The sequence below is a fragment of the Ranitomeya variabilis genome, chromosome 4 (genome assembly GCF_051348905.1).
Source record: "Ranitomeya variabilis isolate aRanVar5 chromosome 4, aRanVar5.hap1, whole genome shotgun sequence".
NCBI classification, from domain to species: domain Eukaryota; kingdom Metazoa; phylum Chordata; class Amphibia; order Anura; family Dendrobatidae; genus Ranitomeya; species Ranitomeya variabilis.
In genome coordinates this window covers 756602491-756620403 of record NC_135235.1, presented here as the reverse complement: position 1 = coordinate 756620403, position 17913 = coordinate 756602491, and the positions used below count along the sequence as shown (strand labels likewise).

The 17913-nt window shown below is 44.3% G+C and overlaps 2 protein-coding genes across 2 annotated transcripts in view; both read right to left on the bottom strand.

Moving 5' to 3' along the window:
• Window positions 1-17913, bottom strand: part of LOC143766829 (uncharacterized) — a 193805-nt gene that overhangs the window by 118893 nt on the left and 56999 nt on the right. The gene's annotated exons all lie outside the window — the stretch shown is intronic.
• Window positions 8647-10755, bottom strand: LOC143766849 (uncharacterized). The gene is made up of 2 exons (XM_077254836.1): window positions 9958-10755; window positions 8647-9614 (listed from the first exon to the last, which is right to left on the bottom strand). The coding sequence occupies exons 1-2, from the start codon at window positions 10004-10006 to the stop codon at window positions 8668-8670; spliced, it is 996 nt and encodes a 331-aa protein (XP_077110951.1). The 5' UTR covers window positions 10007-10755; the 3' UTR covers window positions 8647-8667.

The following is a 17913-nucleotide window of genomic DNA, read 5'->3' as shown; positions in this document are numbered from 1 at the left end:
CCCTGACCCACACAACCCCCCTCGGTGTCTTATTTATTGGGACTGCGAGGGTGTGATTCATGGGCAGGATCAGTGCATCAGTTCACCTGTCCCTCCTCTCCTTCCGCCTTCTTCGGACTGTGCGGCTTCATGGCCGTGGCATGCGATAAGGGATCAGATGACGCCGCACAGTCTGAAGCGGGTGTAAGGACCCGAGTGTGAGAGGCCAACATATGTGCTGCGCCAGGCCCTGAATCCCAGCCCCGCAGTGTTTTAACAATGTTAAGACACTGCGGGGCTGGGATTCATGGGCATCGCGAACCGCACCGGCCGACATTACATGATGCCAGAAGATGGGCAGCGCTAACGGCGCTAGGCCAGGGGATAACACGACAGCGCAGACTCCTGTACAGCAAATAACAACGCTCGGGAGGCTGCACCCAGCACCAAGGTGGGATTCTTGACATCTGTGCTGCGTCTCATTACAAAGGGAACTCGCGCCTCCAACACAGTTTGACTGTATAAAGGGCTAAATGTTATACGTGTTTCATTCAGCGTGTGCAAGGAGAAAAATTAAAAGAGCAACCTTTGACTTGTGCAGCACTACTGCTGCATAAGCTGTGGCTCTTCTACTTTCTAACCCCTGAGGGGGGGGTTAAAGGTGACCTTTGAAATCGGTTCAAGTAGGCTTCGGCCTACACTCTGCTCCCCCTGCAGAGCCCGGGCTCCAACACCGATCGTTGCTGTCCGGAAGTGCTGGCTGCACAGAGCCAAACACCTCGCCAATGTGTCAGTGGGGTCCAGCACCGCCAGCTGTTCCCCTGCTGTGTAGCCGGCAACGTGTCCTGCAAAAGCCACGCAGACACAACAGACCCAAAGCTGCCGCCAGTGCAGGCTTCGGCCTACACTCCCCTCCCCCTGCTCCTCCTCCTCCTGCTCCTCCTCCTGCTGACCCTGGGCTCTAACAAACCGCCAGTTGGGGCCCAGATGTGCTAGCTGCACAGAGAAAAACACCTCGCCAATGTGTCAGTGGGGTCCAGCACCGCCAGCTGTTCCCCTGCTGTGCAGCCGGCATCGTGTCCTGCAAAAGCCACGCAGACACTTGCTCTTGTACCTTCTGCTCCCCATCCTGGTTCCAGTACCGTCAGCTGGTTCCGGGCAGAGCCTTTGGCTTAGGTGCCTCCCTCTGGGTATCCGAGTTCCACCAACGTCAGGTGGTCCTTGGTAGTGCTTTCAGGCACGGGTACCTCCTGCTTAGTAACCGGGTTCCAGTAACGTCAGCTGGTCCTCGGTAGTTCCATTGGCTCTTGGACCTTCGGCTACCCATCCGGGTTCCAGCACCGTCAGCTGGTTCTCGGCAGTGTCTTTTGCTCTTGTACCTTCTGCTCCCCATCCTGGTTCCAGTACCGTCAGCTGGTTCCGGGCAGAGCCTTTGGCTTAGGTGCCTCCCTCTGGGTATCCGAGTTCCACCAACGTCAGGTGGTCCTTGGTAGTGCTTTCAGCACAGGTACCTCCTGCTTAGTAACCGGGTTCCAGTAACGTCAGCTGGTCCTCGGTAGTTCCATTGGCTCTTGGACCTTCGGGTAGCCATCCGAGTTCCAGTTCCATCAGCTGGTTCTCGGCATTTTCTCAGCCTTCTTGTACCTTCTGCTACATTTCCAAGTTCAAGAGACTAAACACAATGACCCAGAAGACCACCCCTAAGATGACGACGACACCAGAGACGACAACCACCGTGATGACGACGACCCTGGAGACGATGACCCCGAAGACCACCCCGATGACGACGACCCCGGAGACGACGACCCTGAAGACCACCCCGATGACGACGACCCCGGAGACGACGACCCTGGAGACGACGACGACCTTGAAGACCGAGAAGCAGAAGAACAAGAGGCTGCAGAACAAAGAGCAGAAGGACATTAAGCATAACACAAAATATCAGAGCAAAAAATATTATGTAAATTATAAGCAGAAGAAGACTAAGCAGTGTATGGGGGTGAGTCCGTTCCTCCTCGTGGTGCCCCTGGATAAAGCCTGATGCTGCAGGCCAAACTGAACGCGGACAAATGTAACTGTTTTGTGACAGGCAGAACGGAAGGTGTAATCTTCAAACTTTTATAGATAACAACTACGGGAATGCCTGTCACAAATAAGAATATGATGAAGAAGTTGAATATGATGAAGATAATAGTAAAATAAAAAGAATATGAACAATGTAACCCAAAAAATAATAGGTAGAAGATGAAGAAGAAGAATAAGGTGAAGAAGTTGATGTCAAAGAAGCTGATGATGAGGATAATTAAGAAGAAAGCGTGGGAGAAGTAAAAAAGAAGGTGAAGGGCGTGGAAGTAGTGAAACATCAATATCTGACATAAAAAAAAAAAAAAAAACATAGTCAAATTCTTTCTAACGCCGAACTTCATAAAAAAAAATAAAAAATCCTGCTATTCTATTACATTGGGCTAAACCTCTGTCCCTTTAATATCTCCGCCACGTCCCCCAATACATCCTACAATATTCTTAGTTGTTTTCCTTCATGTAGAATGAACCTACAAGTGTATAAAGGGTTTATTTTAATTCCGATATTTTCGTCCCATTGACTTGCATTGGGATCGGGTATCGGTATCGGATTGGATTCCGATACTGTGACGGTATCGGCCGATACTTTCCGATACCGATACTTTCCGATATCGGAAAGTATCGCTCAACACTACTTATCAATACTCGGAGGACACCAAAGCGTGCTCGGGAAATCTCGAGTACCGAGTAAACTCGTTCATCACTAATTATCACATGTGTTTAAGATTGATTTCAGTGAACCATTGAGCCGAGACACAATACCATCCATGAGTTTATTTGAAAAACAAAACAATTAAATCTTTATGACACTTAAATCCAATTTCCATAATAATTTGGAACATGGTGTATATACTGAACTGTGGGGCACATTTTTTCTATAAGTCACCTACTGACTAACCTTCAGGGGGTGAATTATGGGTATAGTTTTAAATTTGGAATTAATAAAGTTTAGTTTTATCATTTTGTCAGCAAATATGAGGAATCACAAGAAACAACACATTTAAGAAGATTCAATTTTGGTTACAACTATTCCAACATTATGAACATAAAAAAGGCTTCTCCCCTATATGATGTCTCTGATGTTTATTAACAGTTGATTCCAAGTAAAATATTTCCCACATTAAGAAAATGAAAAAGGCTTCTCCTCTGTGACAGCTCTGATGTCTAACAAGAAGTGCTTTCCATTTAAAACATTTCCCACATTCTGAACAGGAAAAAAGCTTCTCCCCTGTGTGAGTTCTCTGGTGACTAATAAGATTCCCTTTCTGGTTAAAATATTTCCCACATTCTGAACAGGAAAAAGCCGTCGCCCATGTATTGGTTCTTTGATGGCCATCAAGATTTATTTTCCATTTAAAACATTTCCCACATTCTGAACATGAATATGGCTTCTCTACTGTGTGAGTTCTCTGGTGAGGTGGCTCAGTGGTTAGCACTGCAGCCTTGCAGCACTGGAATCCTGGGTTCAACTCCCACCAAGGACAACATCTGCAAAGAGTTTGTATGTGTTAGGCCGGCCTCACACTAGCGAGTTTTACGGACGTATGAGCGCATAAACTACGTCCGTAAAACTCGCAAAATAAACTGCACAATTATTCTCAATGGGGCTGCTCCTATTAGCCGTATATTACGGTTCAGTATTATACGGCTTTCTACGGCCGTACAAAATCGCAGCATGCTGCGTTTGTCACCGTATTGCGCAAAAAAATCGCCAATGAAAGTCTATGGGGGCGAGAAAAATACGGATTCCACACTGACCAGCAGTGTGACTTGCGAGAAATACGCAGCGGTGTTAGTGAAAAGTCGGTAATTCAATTGCCGGCTTTTCATTTCTCCTGCACAAACCCGACAGGATATGAGACATGGTTTACATACAGTAAACCATCTCATATCCCCTTTTTTTTTGCATATTCCACACTACTAATGTTAGTAGTGTGTATGTGCAAAATTTCAGCGCTGTAGCTGCTGAAATAAAGGGTTAAATTGCGGAAAAAATTGGCGTGGGCTCCCGCGCAATTTTCTCCGCCAGAGCGGTAAAGCCAGTGACTGAGGGCAGATATTAATAGCCAGGAGAGGGTCCATGGTTATTGGCCCCCCCGTGGCTACAAACATCTGCCCCCAGCCACCCCAGAAAAGGCACATCTGGAAGATGCGCCTATTCTGGCACTTGGCCACTCTCTTCCCACTCCCTGTAGCGGTGGGATATGGGGTAATGAAGGGTTAATGCCACCTTGCTATTGGAAGGTGACATTAAGCCAGATTAATAATGGAGAGGCGTCAATTATGACACCTATCCATTATTAATCCAATTGTTTGAAAGGGTTAAAAAAACACACACACACATGATTTAAAAGTATTTTAATGAAATAAACACAGCGGTTGTTGTAATAATTTATTGTTCTCTCAATCCATCAGGAACACCCTCGCTTGGAAAAATAATAAACGCACAAGATACATACCTTCTGGTGAACCGTCTCGTCCCACGAAGTAATCCATCTGAAGGGGTTAACTAATATTACAGGCAGGAGCCCTGCTAAATGCAGCGGTGCTCCGTGCCTGTAATCCCCGGCGAATGAATGAAATGTAGGTCATTGACCTACATTTCCTTCAGTCGCGGTGATGCGCCCCCTACTGGATGTCCTCATATGACCTGGAGCGTGGGAAAAAGTTCCCAGGCTGCAGTTCATGAGAACATCCACCAGAGGGCGCCTCACCGCGACTGAAGGAAATGTAGGTCAATGACCTACATTTCATTCATTCGCCGGGGATTACAGGCACGGAGCACAGCTGCATTTAGCAGGGCTCCTGCCTGTAATATTAGTTAACCCCTTCAGATGGATTACTTCGTGGGACGAGACGGTTCACCAGAAGGTATGTATCTTGTGCGTTTATTATTTTTCCAAGCGAGGGTGTTCCTGATGGATTGAGAGAACAATAAATTATTACAACAACCGCTGTGTTTATTTCATTAAAATACTTTTAAATCATGTGTGTGTTTTTTTAACCCTTTCAAACAATTGGATTAATAATGGATAGGTGTCATAATTGACGCCTCTCCATTATTAATCTGGCTTAATGTCACCTTCCAATAGCAAGGTGGCATTAACCCTTCATTACCCCATATCCCACCGCTACAGGGAGTGGGAAGAGAGTGGCCAAGTGCCAGAATAGGCGCATCTTCCAGATGTGCCTTTTCTGGGGTGGCTGGGGGCAGATGTTTGTAGCCACGGGGGGGCCAATAACCATGGACCCTCTCCTGGCTATTAATATCTGCCCTCAGTCACTGGCTTTACCATTCTGGCGGAGAAAATTGCGCGGGAGCCCACGCCAATTTTTTCCGCAATTTAACCCTTTATTTCAGCAGCTACAGCGCTGAAATTTTGCACATACACACTACTAACATTAGTAGTGTGGAATATGCAAAAAAAAAGGGGATATGAGATGGTTTACTGTATGAAAACCATGTCTCATATCCTGTCGGGTTTGTGCAGGAGAAATGAGAAGCCGGTAATTGAATTACCGGCTTTTAACACATATCGCGCTGAATGAAATCTAAATACAGAATATATATATATGTGTCTCAATGACATATATATATATATATACTGTATATATGTTTTCCCGAACATTTGAGCACATAAATCCATTAGATGTCGGTTTTGCAAGCCTGCGCGAAAATATCGCAGTACGGATGCCATACGGATTACATACGGAGGATGCCATGCGCAAAATACGCTGACACACCCTGACTACGGATCAATATTTTGGGAACATTTCTCCGTATTACGGCCGTAGTACGGATGTATAATACGTGGCGTATTGTCTTACGCCCAATGTGAGGCCGGCCTTAGGTGTCGAATTCCCGCCGCTGCACAAGAGGAATCTCGAACCACCTCCACTGCGGTCTCTCATTCTCCTCCAGCCGCAGTGAAGCCTGCTCAGCAGAGACATCAGTCCCAGCGCCTGGCTCGGGCAGATAATGTGCATTTGGTTACTGCTGCCTTTCCAGGTTCAGCCATTATAACCAGTACTGATCTGCAGCAAGCAGGCGCTCCTGGGACTAAGTCCTGCTTTATTACTGAGCATGCCCAAGGGAAGACCTCTCATTGGAGGTCGGGGATCACATGCTCAGGTCCTGTGGCAGCCCCTATTGGACCACTAGGAAGGTCCTGGAGAGCTACAGCTATGAAAGGTTCACATGGCCGTACGGCCATGTGGAGCGCCCCATCAGGGCAAGGGGGTACTCGGTACTGGGTCCGGTCGGCTCAAAGGGGTGTGAAGGGTTAAACTAAGAAAAAATAAAGCAGGCTTCATTTTGTGCTTTTCGACTCTATCTTGCTGGTTTGAGATAAATTTTTGTTACTAGGTAAAGTTCACAGCTGTTATCAGACCTTGTTTCAACCTGGACAGGACATGAGACTGAGGGTGTATTGTTCTACGAGACTTTGACGTAGACTGTTCCTGCATTCTTATAGGTTAAGAACTGTGAGCGTGTTCTTATGCTGATTGGTTGAAGTATAACTTCTATGATTATGAAAAGTGATACACAATAAACGGGGCCAGAGATCTGCTAGATCCCCCCAGAGACGCACATCTCCGTCTGGTCATTTTCAGTTGCGGGCAACGCTCTGTGGATCAATTTGAAAATCACTGTGTCATCTGTGAAGGGTCACTTCAGATCCTTCCTCAACAAGGAGATGTCATGGCGGGGACCCGGTCCTTGGCCCTGGGACATCCGTATAAAAGGGGAAAGGTCTTTAAAGGGATAAAGTTTATGTTCCTGATGCCACCTGTGGTATTCGGTCAGTGGGGACCGACGCTGCTTTAAGGGGTCCATTGGGGTGATGTTATGGCAGCTAAATGGTATATCTTCCCACAGGTGAAGTTTATCCCCAGGGCTTCCCAGTGTGTAGATGGTAGAATGGAGAGATGTGCAGTGAAGAACAAGGACACAGGTTTGCAGTCTCTTTACCTCATTTACTGAATTCTTCAGCAGCCACAGTCCAGGGCACCAGATCACAGGGCAGGCAGAGTCCGGCCGGTTCAGAGGCAAGTCCAGAGTCCCCTTTGTCCAGGTGGAAATCAATAGCCTTCCCTTGCGCTGTAGTGGTGTAGTCCCTTACTACATAAGCTTCAAATAAGGTCCTCACAGATGTGTTGTCTCTCTCTCTCTGTCCCCCGTAGTCAGATAGGACAAAACCCGTATGACTGGTGACTTGAGCCTGTTTATAGGGTCTCTTAGATACCCCACCAACCCAGCTCTGTGGGGTGTCACCGAGCCTCCTGGGTGTAGGTACGGACAGGTAATGTGCAATTAGCTGTCCTGCCGGACTCTGAAGTAAGGCGTAGAGGTCCTTACTACCTCAGTGTTCCGGCTACTGGTTATCTGCGCCTCAGAAGGAGGCAGCCTATTCGGGGCTGGTCCTGTTCTGGTATCGTCTCCCATGCTTTGCATTCCTTCACACTCACTGCAATCAATTCTGCTTTCAAAATGTCTCCTTCTGGGAGCTGCAGCTCTTAGGGCATACACAGCTCTGTGAACCCTCTATCCTCCTCCGCTGTCTGGAACTGACTGTGTCAGGAACTAACTAACTTTCCCTACAGACTACCAGTTATATATAAATGATAAGTCACCTAGTAAATAGGATCAAAAGCTCCCCCTGGTGGCCTGGAGTGTGTATGTGTTGCATGTTTGTGGTACCTGGATGCAGTTATCCTTCCTTGCCTCCGAACGTAGCATCATTCTCCCCTGGAGGAAAGCAATAACACTGTGACGACCAGGACCCTGGGGCATCACACATGCACTAGTATAAACCTGTTATCATGTGTGTGTGGATGTATGCCTGTTCTGATGATTGCTCCTTAATCATTCCCATTCCTAGTGTTGTTGAATGCTCATGAATGTTGGAGCTGCCTAGCACCTGACAGTGCTATCCAAACACAAAAGCACGATTCTTACTGCGTCAGATCAGCAGCGACCGCCAGTGTGGCGCCGTGCGAATTTAGTGCACTTTCCTGGCCCTACTCTCGTGCGATAAATGTTTATTTAGTTTTCACCTGGCACCGCAATAGCAGCGACGAGCACTAGTGGTCTAGAGAGACTCTTCCCCCACTCCTTGAGGTAGAGTTCTGTGATCTCATCCTAGTGCTCACTTTGTGGTTCGGCAACCATGTGAAGCAACAGGGTTCATCTCCTTTTTCATACAGAGTGAAGCTAACCCATGTGTGATCACATTATACCACCATATAGTGTCCTTCATTACCGAGCAGCAGGAGTTTCTCTGCACGGTGGACCCTGGGCTGCGAACACACCTGATACCTTCCATATTATTCTTAGATGTGTTCCGCTAGCCCTAACAGTATGTTCTCCCCGTGTTTGCGTGGGTTTCCACCCACATTCCAAAGATACACTGATAGGGAATTTACATTGTGAGCCCCACTGGGGACAGCGATAATGTGTGCAAACTGTAAAGTACTGCAGAATACGTTAGCGCTATAAAAAAATATAGATTATAAAGATTCTGTTTCTGGTTAAAAAACATTTCCCACATTCTGAACAGGAAAAAGGCTTCTCCACTGTGTGGATTCTCTGATGGCGATCAAGATTTATTTTCCATTTAACATGAAAGGGGTTTCTCCCGTGTGGGTTCTTTGGTGCCTAAAAAGAACCGATTTACGGATAAAACATTTCCCACATTCTGAACAGGAAAAAGGCTTCTCCCCTGTGTGAGATTGCTGGTGCTTAACACAATCTGATTTATTGCTAAAGCATTTTTCACATTCTGAACATGAAAAAGGTTTTGCTCCTGTGTGAGTTCTCTCATGTGTAACAAAATGTGATTTACGTGCAAAACATTTCCCACATTCTGAACAGGAAAAAGGCTTCTCCCCTTTGTGAGTTCTCTGGTGCTGAACACAATTTGATTTATTGCTAAAACATTTTCCACATTCTGAACAAGAAAAAGGCTTCTCCCCTGTGTGAGTTCTCTGGTGAGTAACAAAATGTGATTTCTCATTAAAACATTTCCCACATTCTGAACATGAAAAAGGCTTCTCCCCTGTGTGAATTCTCTGGTGAGTAACAAAATGTGATTTACGTGCAAAACATTTCCCACATTCTGAACATGAAAAAAGCTTCTCCCCTGTGTGAATTCTCTGGTGAATATCAAAATGTGATTTACGTGTAAACCATTTCCAACATTCTGAACAGGAAAAAGGCTTCTCCCCTGTGTGAGTTCTTTGGTGTCTAGCAAAATGTGATTTGTTGTTAAAACATTTCCCACATTCTGAACATGAAAATGACTTCTTTGCTTTAGGAGCAGTTTGTTTTTTAATGCCTCTTTTGTGACTTTGATTTTCCTTAGTAGTCAGTAATGCATCAGAAGGTGGGACCTGTTTCATAGGATCAGATGACAGATCTTTGCTGTGAATGGATGATGATATATCTGGAGTAATGGCATTCATTTCAGTTGTATCTTGTAGGATCTCAAGATCATCAGATTTAAAAATTGAAGATGTCAGCTGTCCCTCTGATCTCCTGGTACAGTCAGCAGCTAAAATAAAAAAAATATTTTTTAATAAAATATCGTTTTATATTTTTGAACACTTCTACTTAACCCATTAACCTCCAAAGTTTATTTCGGTTTTGCGTTTTCGTTGTTTGCTCCTCTCCTTCCCAGAGCCATAACTTTTTAAATTTTTCCTTCAATATGGCCATGTGAGGGCTTATTTTTTGCAGGACAAGTTGAACTTTTGAACAACTCCACTGGTTTTACCATGTGTACTAGAAAATGGGAAAAAAAAATCCAAGTGCGGTGAAAATGCAAACAAAAGTGCAATCTTACACTAGTTTTTTGTTTGCCTTTTTTGATAGGTTCACTAAATGCTAAAACTCACCTGCCATTATGATTCTCCAGGTCATTAAGAGTTCATAGACACCAAACATGTCTAGGTTCTTTTTTACCTAAGTGGTGAAAAAAAATTCCAAACTTTACTAAGAAAAAAAAATAAAATTGCGCAATATTCCGATACCCGTAGCGTCTCCATTTTTCGTGATCTGGGATGGTTGAGAGCTTATTTTTTGCGTGCTGAGCTGACATTTTTAATGATACCTCTTTTGTGCAGATACGTTCTTCCCATTGCCCGTTATTGCATTTTAATACAATGTTGTGGCATCCAAAAAAACTTAATTTTGGCATTTTTAATTTTTTTCTCGCTACGCCATTTAGCGTTCAGGTTTATCCTTTTTTGTTGATAGATCGGGAGATTCTGAACGTGGTGATACCAAATATGTGTAGGTTTTATTTATTTTTTTATTGTTTTACTTTGAATGGGGTGAAAGGGAGGTGATTTAAACTTTTATATTTTTTTTTACTTTTTTCCTATTTTTAAAAACTATTTTTTTTTACTTTTGCCATGCTTCAATAGCCTCCATGGGAGGCTAGAAGCTGCCACAACTCGATAGGCTCTGCCACATAGGAGCGATGCTCAGATCGCTCATATGTAGCAAAATTACAGCATTGCCATGAGCGCCGACCACAGGGTGGGGCTCATAGTGATCTGGCATTAACAACCAAAGAGATCTTCAGAAGAGCTCTGGTTGTCATACCAATGCACCGCTGACCCCGATCACGTGAGTCAGCGGTGAACGCATTTCCAGCTTGATGGCCAAAAGCGCTTGTTAAATGCCGCTGTCAGAGTTTGACAGCGCCATTTAACTAGTTAAATAGGCACAGGTGGATCACGATTCCACCAGCGCCTATTGTAAGCACATGTCAGCTGTTCAAAACAGCTGACATGACCCGGCTTTGATGCGGGCTCACCGCCGAAGCCCGCATCAAAGCGGGGGTTCTGTCATCGGAAGTACTATTCTGTCTGATGGCAGAGACGGGTTAAACTGTCCATAAAAATGGCAAGATATGTAAAAAAACTTTTATTATTTACCAAGACAATGACAGTTCACAGTCTAATAGAAAACCTTGTTGGATGAACCAGTAGTGTGTGGTGTTCAACTGCTTGTTCATTCTGCCTCCCAAATATCGAATAAAAAGAAACCAATCAATGTTATGTAGGCGAAAATAATACCAATTCTCATCTCACAAAAAGCAAGCCCCCACTCAGGTCCATCATCGGTCAATGGAAAAACAGAGGTTCCCACACTATTAGCGGCTCAAAGGTTGTTGAAAAGTAACAGAGTTTCTATAAACCAATCCAGCAAAATCCGCTCACACTTCTGAGTCTTGCAGTGTGCTCAAACAACATTTAGGATCCCTGTATGTAGCAATAGTATATAGTAAGAAAAATCCACTTAATTTCCGGTGTGTGTCTCCTAATGACAGAAAAACCCACAATGGTAACAGAAATAACTTGAATCTGACAGAAGTAATAATAAATAAAAAAAAAAAAAAATCGATGAAAATGAAGAAATAAAAGTTTGCTTTTCAAACATGCTTCCACAGTATTAAAAAATAAATAAAACTCATGAAATAGGCCTGCACAAAAATGATGGAATCCTTAAATTAATATTTTGCTGCACAACCTTTTGAGGCAATCAAACGATTCCTGTAACTGTCAATGAGACTTCTGCACCTCTCAACGGGTATTTTGGCCCACTCCTCAAGAGAAAACTGCTCCAGTTGTCTCCTGTCTGAAGGTTGCCTTTTCCAGACGGCATGTTTCAGGTCTTTCCAAAGATGCTCAATAGGATTTATGTCAGGGCTCATAAAAGGCCACTTCAGAATAGTCCAATGTTTTCCTCTTAGCCATTCTTGGGTGCTTTTAGCTGTGTGTTTTGGGTCATTATCCTGTTGCAAGACCCATGACCTGTGACTGAGACCAAGCCTTCTGACACTGGGCAGCATATTTCTATCTAGAATCCCTTGATAGTCTTGAGATTTCATTGTACCCTGCATAGATTCTATACACCTGTGCAAGATGCAGCAAAGCAGCCCCAGAACATAACAGAGCCTCCTCCATGTTTCACAGTAGGGACAGTGTTCTTTTCTTAATATGCTTCATTTTTCTGTCTGTGAACATAGAGCTGATGTGCCTTGCCAAAAAGTTCCATTTTTGTCTCATCTATCCATAGGACATTCTCCTAGAAGCTTTGTACCTTGTCAACATGTAGTTTAGCAAATTCTGGTCTGGCTTTTTTATGTTTTGTTTCAGCAATGGTGTCCTCCTTGGTCATTTCCCATGAAGTCCACTTTGGCTCATACAACGACGGATGTGCAATCTGACACTGATGTTCCTTGAGCTTAAAGTACACTTTTAATTTGTTACGTTTTTCTGGTCTCTTTTGTTACTATTCTTTTATCTGTGTCTTTGATTTGCCATCAATTTTCCTCCTGTGGCCACATCCAGGGAGGTTGGCTTCAGTCCCATGTATATTAAATTTCTGAATAATATGTGCAACTGTAGTCACAGGAACATCAAGCTGCTTGGAGATGGTCTTATAACTTTTACCTTTAACAAGTTTGTCTACAATTTTCTTTCTGATCTCCTGAGACAACTCTTTTCTTCACTTCTTCTGGTCCATGTTGAGTGTGATAAACACCATGTCACCAAACAGCACAGCATCTGTAGCTCTATATACAGGCCCACTCACTGATTCCAAGATTGCAGACACCATCATTTCTGTCCAGGCCTATTTCATGAGTTTTTTTTTTTTTTTTTTTAATTCTGTGGAAGCATGGTTGAAAAGCAATGTTTGACTTCCATTTGTTCATTTTAATGGATTTTTTATTTCTTATCACTTTTGTCAGATTCAAGTTATTTCTGTCACCATTGTGGGTTTTTCTGTCATTAAACGAGGGGTACCAACAACTTTGACCACGTATGTATAGTGAATTAATTTATTAAATGGAATCACTTCATGAGGATTTCGACTGGCTTTTTGTCATTTAGTCATATTAGGGCTTCTGCATATGGTGTGTCCAATCTCATCTGAGATCTGTTCCTGCTGTCCAGCTGGAGTAATCTGCTCCCTACTTTAGCCAATTGGAAAGTACCACACCCTCCTAAAGCTCAAAGCACATGACCAGAATCTGCCAGAAACAGCGTTTTTCTCCTCTGGTTCAGTCCTCTGTGCTCAGCTTGCGGCTTGTGTATTTGTTTACCGTTTACCGTGGCCCATTTACTGACGACTCTTGTGTCTTCTGATTCTGTATTCTGTCCTTCTGGTTCTGACCCAGCTACCTGACTATTCTTCTTGCCATCTAACACCACAGAATAGCAGGTAACTCCATGGTCCAAGCCTAGGGGTCCCAGTGTAAGTCCAGATCCATGTAATGGTTTTAAAGGGCGATGAACAAGGCAATCCTTGGGATATGGAAAGCAGAGAAGATAGTGCCAAGCATGTTCATGGTGGAGATCTTTTGAGCTTCCAGTTGACCACGAACAGTGATCCCAATACATTGTGTCTGCAAACTATTCCAGCTAGATCTGCATTCAAACAGCTAAATGGCGCTCCTTCCCTTCTGAACAGTGCCGTGTGCCCAGAGAGTAGTGTACAATCGTATGTAGGGTATTGTGAGAAGTTGGAAAATAATTTGTAAGATTCATTTGTTTTCTATTTTCCTTTGTGAATAATTCCAAAGTTATCACCACATAAAGTGACACACGTCAGATTGTAAAAATGGGGCCTGATTAAGAACACAAAACTGGCTGCAGGAAGAGGTTAAATCAGAGTATTTTGGACACTACTGTAATCAAAAACTGTGACTACAGACAATAACATTTACTGAAATGCTCAAACTGAACAGTCTCCATCAGTAATAAATGAGGAGCTAGTGGTGAAACCTCTGTGGGGTAATTAGAGCACGGGGCTCGGTGACTTCACAATCTAAACTATTGTAAGCTCCAATATTTTCTGTCAGATGAGTTTCAAGAAGAAATATTACAGATTTAAAGAGAACTGTGTATAATAGTGCAGAGCGGAGATGTCTTAAAGGGAACCTGTCAGCAGGATTGTGCTCAGTGACTACAGACACTGTCAGGTCGGTGCCGTTATACTGATTACACTGATACCTGGTGATGAAATCTGTCTTGTGGTTGTTGTTTAATCTGTATTTCTAGTTTTCAGTTAATGAGATTCTCGTGCTCTGGGGCGGGGCTGTGGGCGGGGCTTTATGTGGTGCTCTGATTACATATTCATCTGTATTGCCTTAAGACAGGTCGCTGATCCCTCACTGACCTGCCCCCATGTTACATAATGCATATAATAGCATTGATATTATTGTTGATAATGCCTGCAATGTTGTGGCTATTGTGAGGCTTAGAAAAAAAATTACATCCAGCAAAAGGTCACCGGCGATGGCGGCGCCTGCGTAGTCTATTGTAAGGTTCTCAGTCTCTTTTCTATATCTGCTGTGATTTTCTGTTATTGTAACCTGGTTTTCCGTCGGCCATTTTGCTTTGTCTTGCTGCAGCTACTTTGCCCTGAGTCAGTATGGAGTTTGTAGCTTCTATGTTTCCGCCCTGTTCTCCGCCTCTTGCCTTTATAAGCAGCCTCAGCTATTCAATCAGTGCTTCTGAATCATGTCTGCAGTCAGCCTGTGACCTGCTCCTGGAAGTCTTGGACTTAGCAATTCAGCCATCTCCTACTGTGGATCTCTGGGTCACTTGTGGACACTGGAACTCTGCTGCATGCTAATCAGCATTTACCAGGGAAGTAACAGAGAGATTCTGAACCTGTTTTGTGCTTAATGCTGAATTTCAGGTTTACTCTGGGCTGCTGTGTCGCCCGCCATGTCTCCTGCCTCTGTACCTCTGTACCTGCAATTATGTAAAACCTGTTTCTCTGTGGCATACTTGTATGAAGTAATACAAGCAAGTCCTAACTAAACCTGTGTCTCCTGTGTCTTCCTCGCACCCAAGCACAAGACTCTAAATAGACTGTGTACAAGACATTACAAGATTCAGAAGCCAACTTTAGTGTCTGCTGGGTCTGAGGACGCTGAGTCTGCTGTGGACTGTGCATCCGTTTATTTCTTCTGTGATGACAGTGGTTGTGACTTCTCACAACCATTTCAGGTGAGCGCATTCCCTTCTTTTTCAGCCAGGTGTGTTACCACAGGTAAACACTATTGTGCGCCCTTGTTTCTCTTCCAGCATTTCTGCCATAGAGGATCTAGGAAGATATTAATTTATATATTCTGTGATGATAGTGGTTGTGACTTCTCACAACCAATTCAGGTGAGCCTTTTTCCTTTTACAGCACTTCTGCCTTAAAGGATCTGGGAAGATGGAGGCTCGCGTAAAGGAATTGTGTCAAGTCACCGATACAATCCTTGCGGATATACAGGCTTTAAAGACCCGCTTTGCAAGTCTACAGGATCTTAACAACCACAATCTGCAAGTTTTCGGACAAAATACTCAGGATTTAAGAGCCAGGATTGAGGCTCTGGAGGAACGAGTCCAGGCACCATCCCTACCCTCAGGTTCTGGGATTCCCAAGTTACCTCCTTTTCATTTTGGTGGCGAACGTGAAAAATTCAGAGGGTTTACTAACCAATGCAAACTGTTTTTTTCTGCACATGCTTCACAATTTACCTCGGAACGATCCAAAGTGCTTACTATAATCATGCTGCTCTCTAACAAAGCTCTAATGTGGGCAAACCTTGTGATTGAGACTGAGGATGAATGTTTGAATAATCTTGATGCTTTCATTTCAGCCATGGGGCAGGTGTTTGATGACCCTAACCAAGGTGCCACAGCTGAAGCAGCCATGTTGACTTTGCACCAGGGTAAGGGCTCAGTAGCCGAATATGCCCTGGATTTCAAGAGATGGGCCCTTGATACCACTTGGGACAGTTCTGCCAAAAAATCTATTTTCCGGAAAGGGTTGTCTCCCATGATTAAGGATGAACTTGCTCGTGCTGACCCTCCCACTGCGTTAGGAGACTTTATTAACTACTGCATTCGTATTAATGCTCGTCTTACTGAACGCAGACAGGAGAGATGGTCTGAAAGTAATCAAATTAACCATTTCCTACCTTCCCAGCTAGGGAACCTTTGAGCAAGATCACACGGGAACCAGAACCTGAACCCATGCAGGTGGACTCTTTACAGAGACGGGTTAGTGATGCACGCAAAGAACATCGCCTAAAAGAAAATCTATGTTTCTATTGCGGTAAGTCAGGACATTTCATAATAAACTGCCCCAGCCGTTCTCGTAAGACTACTGCAGCAGTCATTCACTGTGAGTGTTGCAAAAGGAGATCAGTAATATCATATATCATATCAGTCATATCCGAACCTCGGGCTCCAGAAAGATCTGCAGCGGTAGATGTTGATTTCTTGGACTTAAACTCTGTTATTTCTGATTCTGAAGACTGTGTAAAAGCGGCAGTTTTTCAAGTTTCCTCAGCAGTGTCCCAGCTGAGCTGTAAGAAGAACAACTCTCATTGCTTTCTTCCCATCAAACTCTGGGTTGGCTCGGTTTGGGTGTCTAGCTCTGCTATGATTGACTCAGGGGCAAGTGGTAATTTTCTCTTCGCCACGACAGCACCCACTTGAGAGAGGGGATCCGCCCCTTAGGAACAGGAAACCCTATGGAAAGAATAAAAGGGGCGGTCCCCCTCGCTCCCACAGTTGGTTTCCTGTTCCTAAGGGAACCCATGGAGAAGAGGATACCTGGCCTGGACGCCGCCTGTGCGGTTTACCTGAGAGGATGGCAGGGGCTCCAGTACTGGAATGTTGTGAATTAGACTTTTTTGGCTCCCTCTTGTGGTCACTGGTGATATGACTCTGGGATTGTCTTTCCTCAGTTTGGCACCCACCTGGGTCGTTAGTCCAGGGGTGTTGCTATATAAGCTTCCTGGATTCTCAGTCCAGTGCCTGGCATCGTTGTAATCAGATCCTTTCTGTTTGCTCCTGTCTGCTGGTCCTGTTTCTTGCAAAATTAAGCTAAGTCCTGCTTCCTTGTTTTTTGGTTATTTGTATTGCTTTTATTTTCTATCCAGCTTGTACTAAATGTGATTCCTGATTTTGCTGGAAGCTCTAGGGGGCTGGTATTCTCCCCCCAGGCCGTTAGACGGTTCGGGGGTTCTTGAATATCCAGCATGGAAATTTTGATAGGGTTTTTGCTGACCGTATAAGTCATCTTACTATATTCTGCTATTAGTCAGTGGGCCTCTCTTTGCTAAATATCTAGTTCATTCTTACGTTTGTCTTTTCTCCTTACCTCACCGTTATTATTTGTGGGGGGCTTGTATCCAACTTTTGGGGTCTTTTCTCTGGAGGCAAGAAAGGTCTATCTTTTCCCTTCTAGGGTTAGTTAGTTCTCCGGCTGGCGCGAGACGTCTAGAACCAACGTAGGCACGTTCCCCGGCTGCTGCTATTTGTGGTGCTAGGATTAGATATACGGTTAGCCCAGTTACCACTGCCCTATGAGCTGGTTTTTTATGTTTGCAGACTTGGTATGTACTTTTGAGACCCTCTGCCATTGGGGTCATAACAGTATGCCAGGCCCAAGTTGAATGTTTAATGCATTGCAGAAGTGGGATAATAAGAAAGGAAATTCTGAGTTTTTTTTTTTTTTTTTCCTGTCTTTGTTCCTCCCCTTTACCTCTGAGTGGCTTGTGCTTGCTGCAGACATGAATGTCCAGACCTTGATTACAAGTGTGGATCAGCTTGCTGCTCGTGTGCAGGGCATACAAGATTTTGTTACCAGTAGTCCAATGTCTGAACCTAAAATACCTATTCCTGAACTGTTCTCTGGAGACCGATTCAAGTTTAGGAATTTCAGGAATAATTGTAAATTGTTTCTATCTCTGAGACCACGTTCATCTGGAGACTCAGCTCAGCAAGTTAAAATTGTTATCTCTTTCTTACGGGGCGACCCTCAGGATT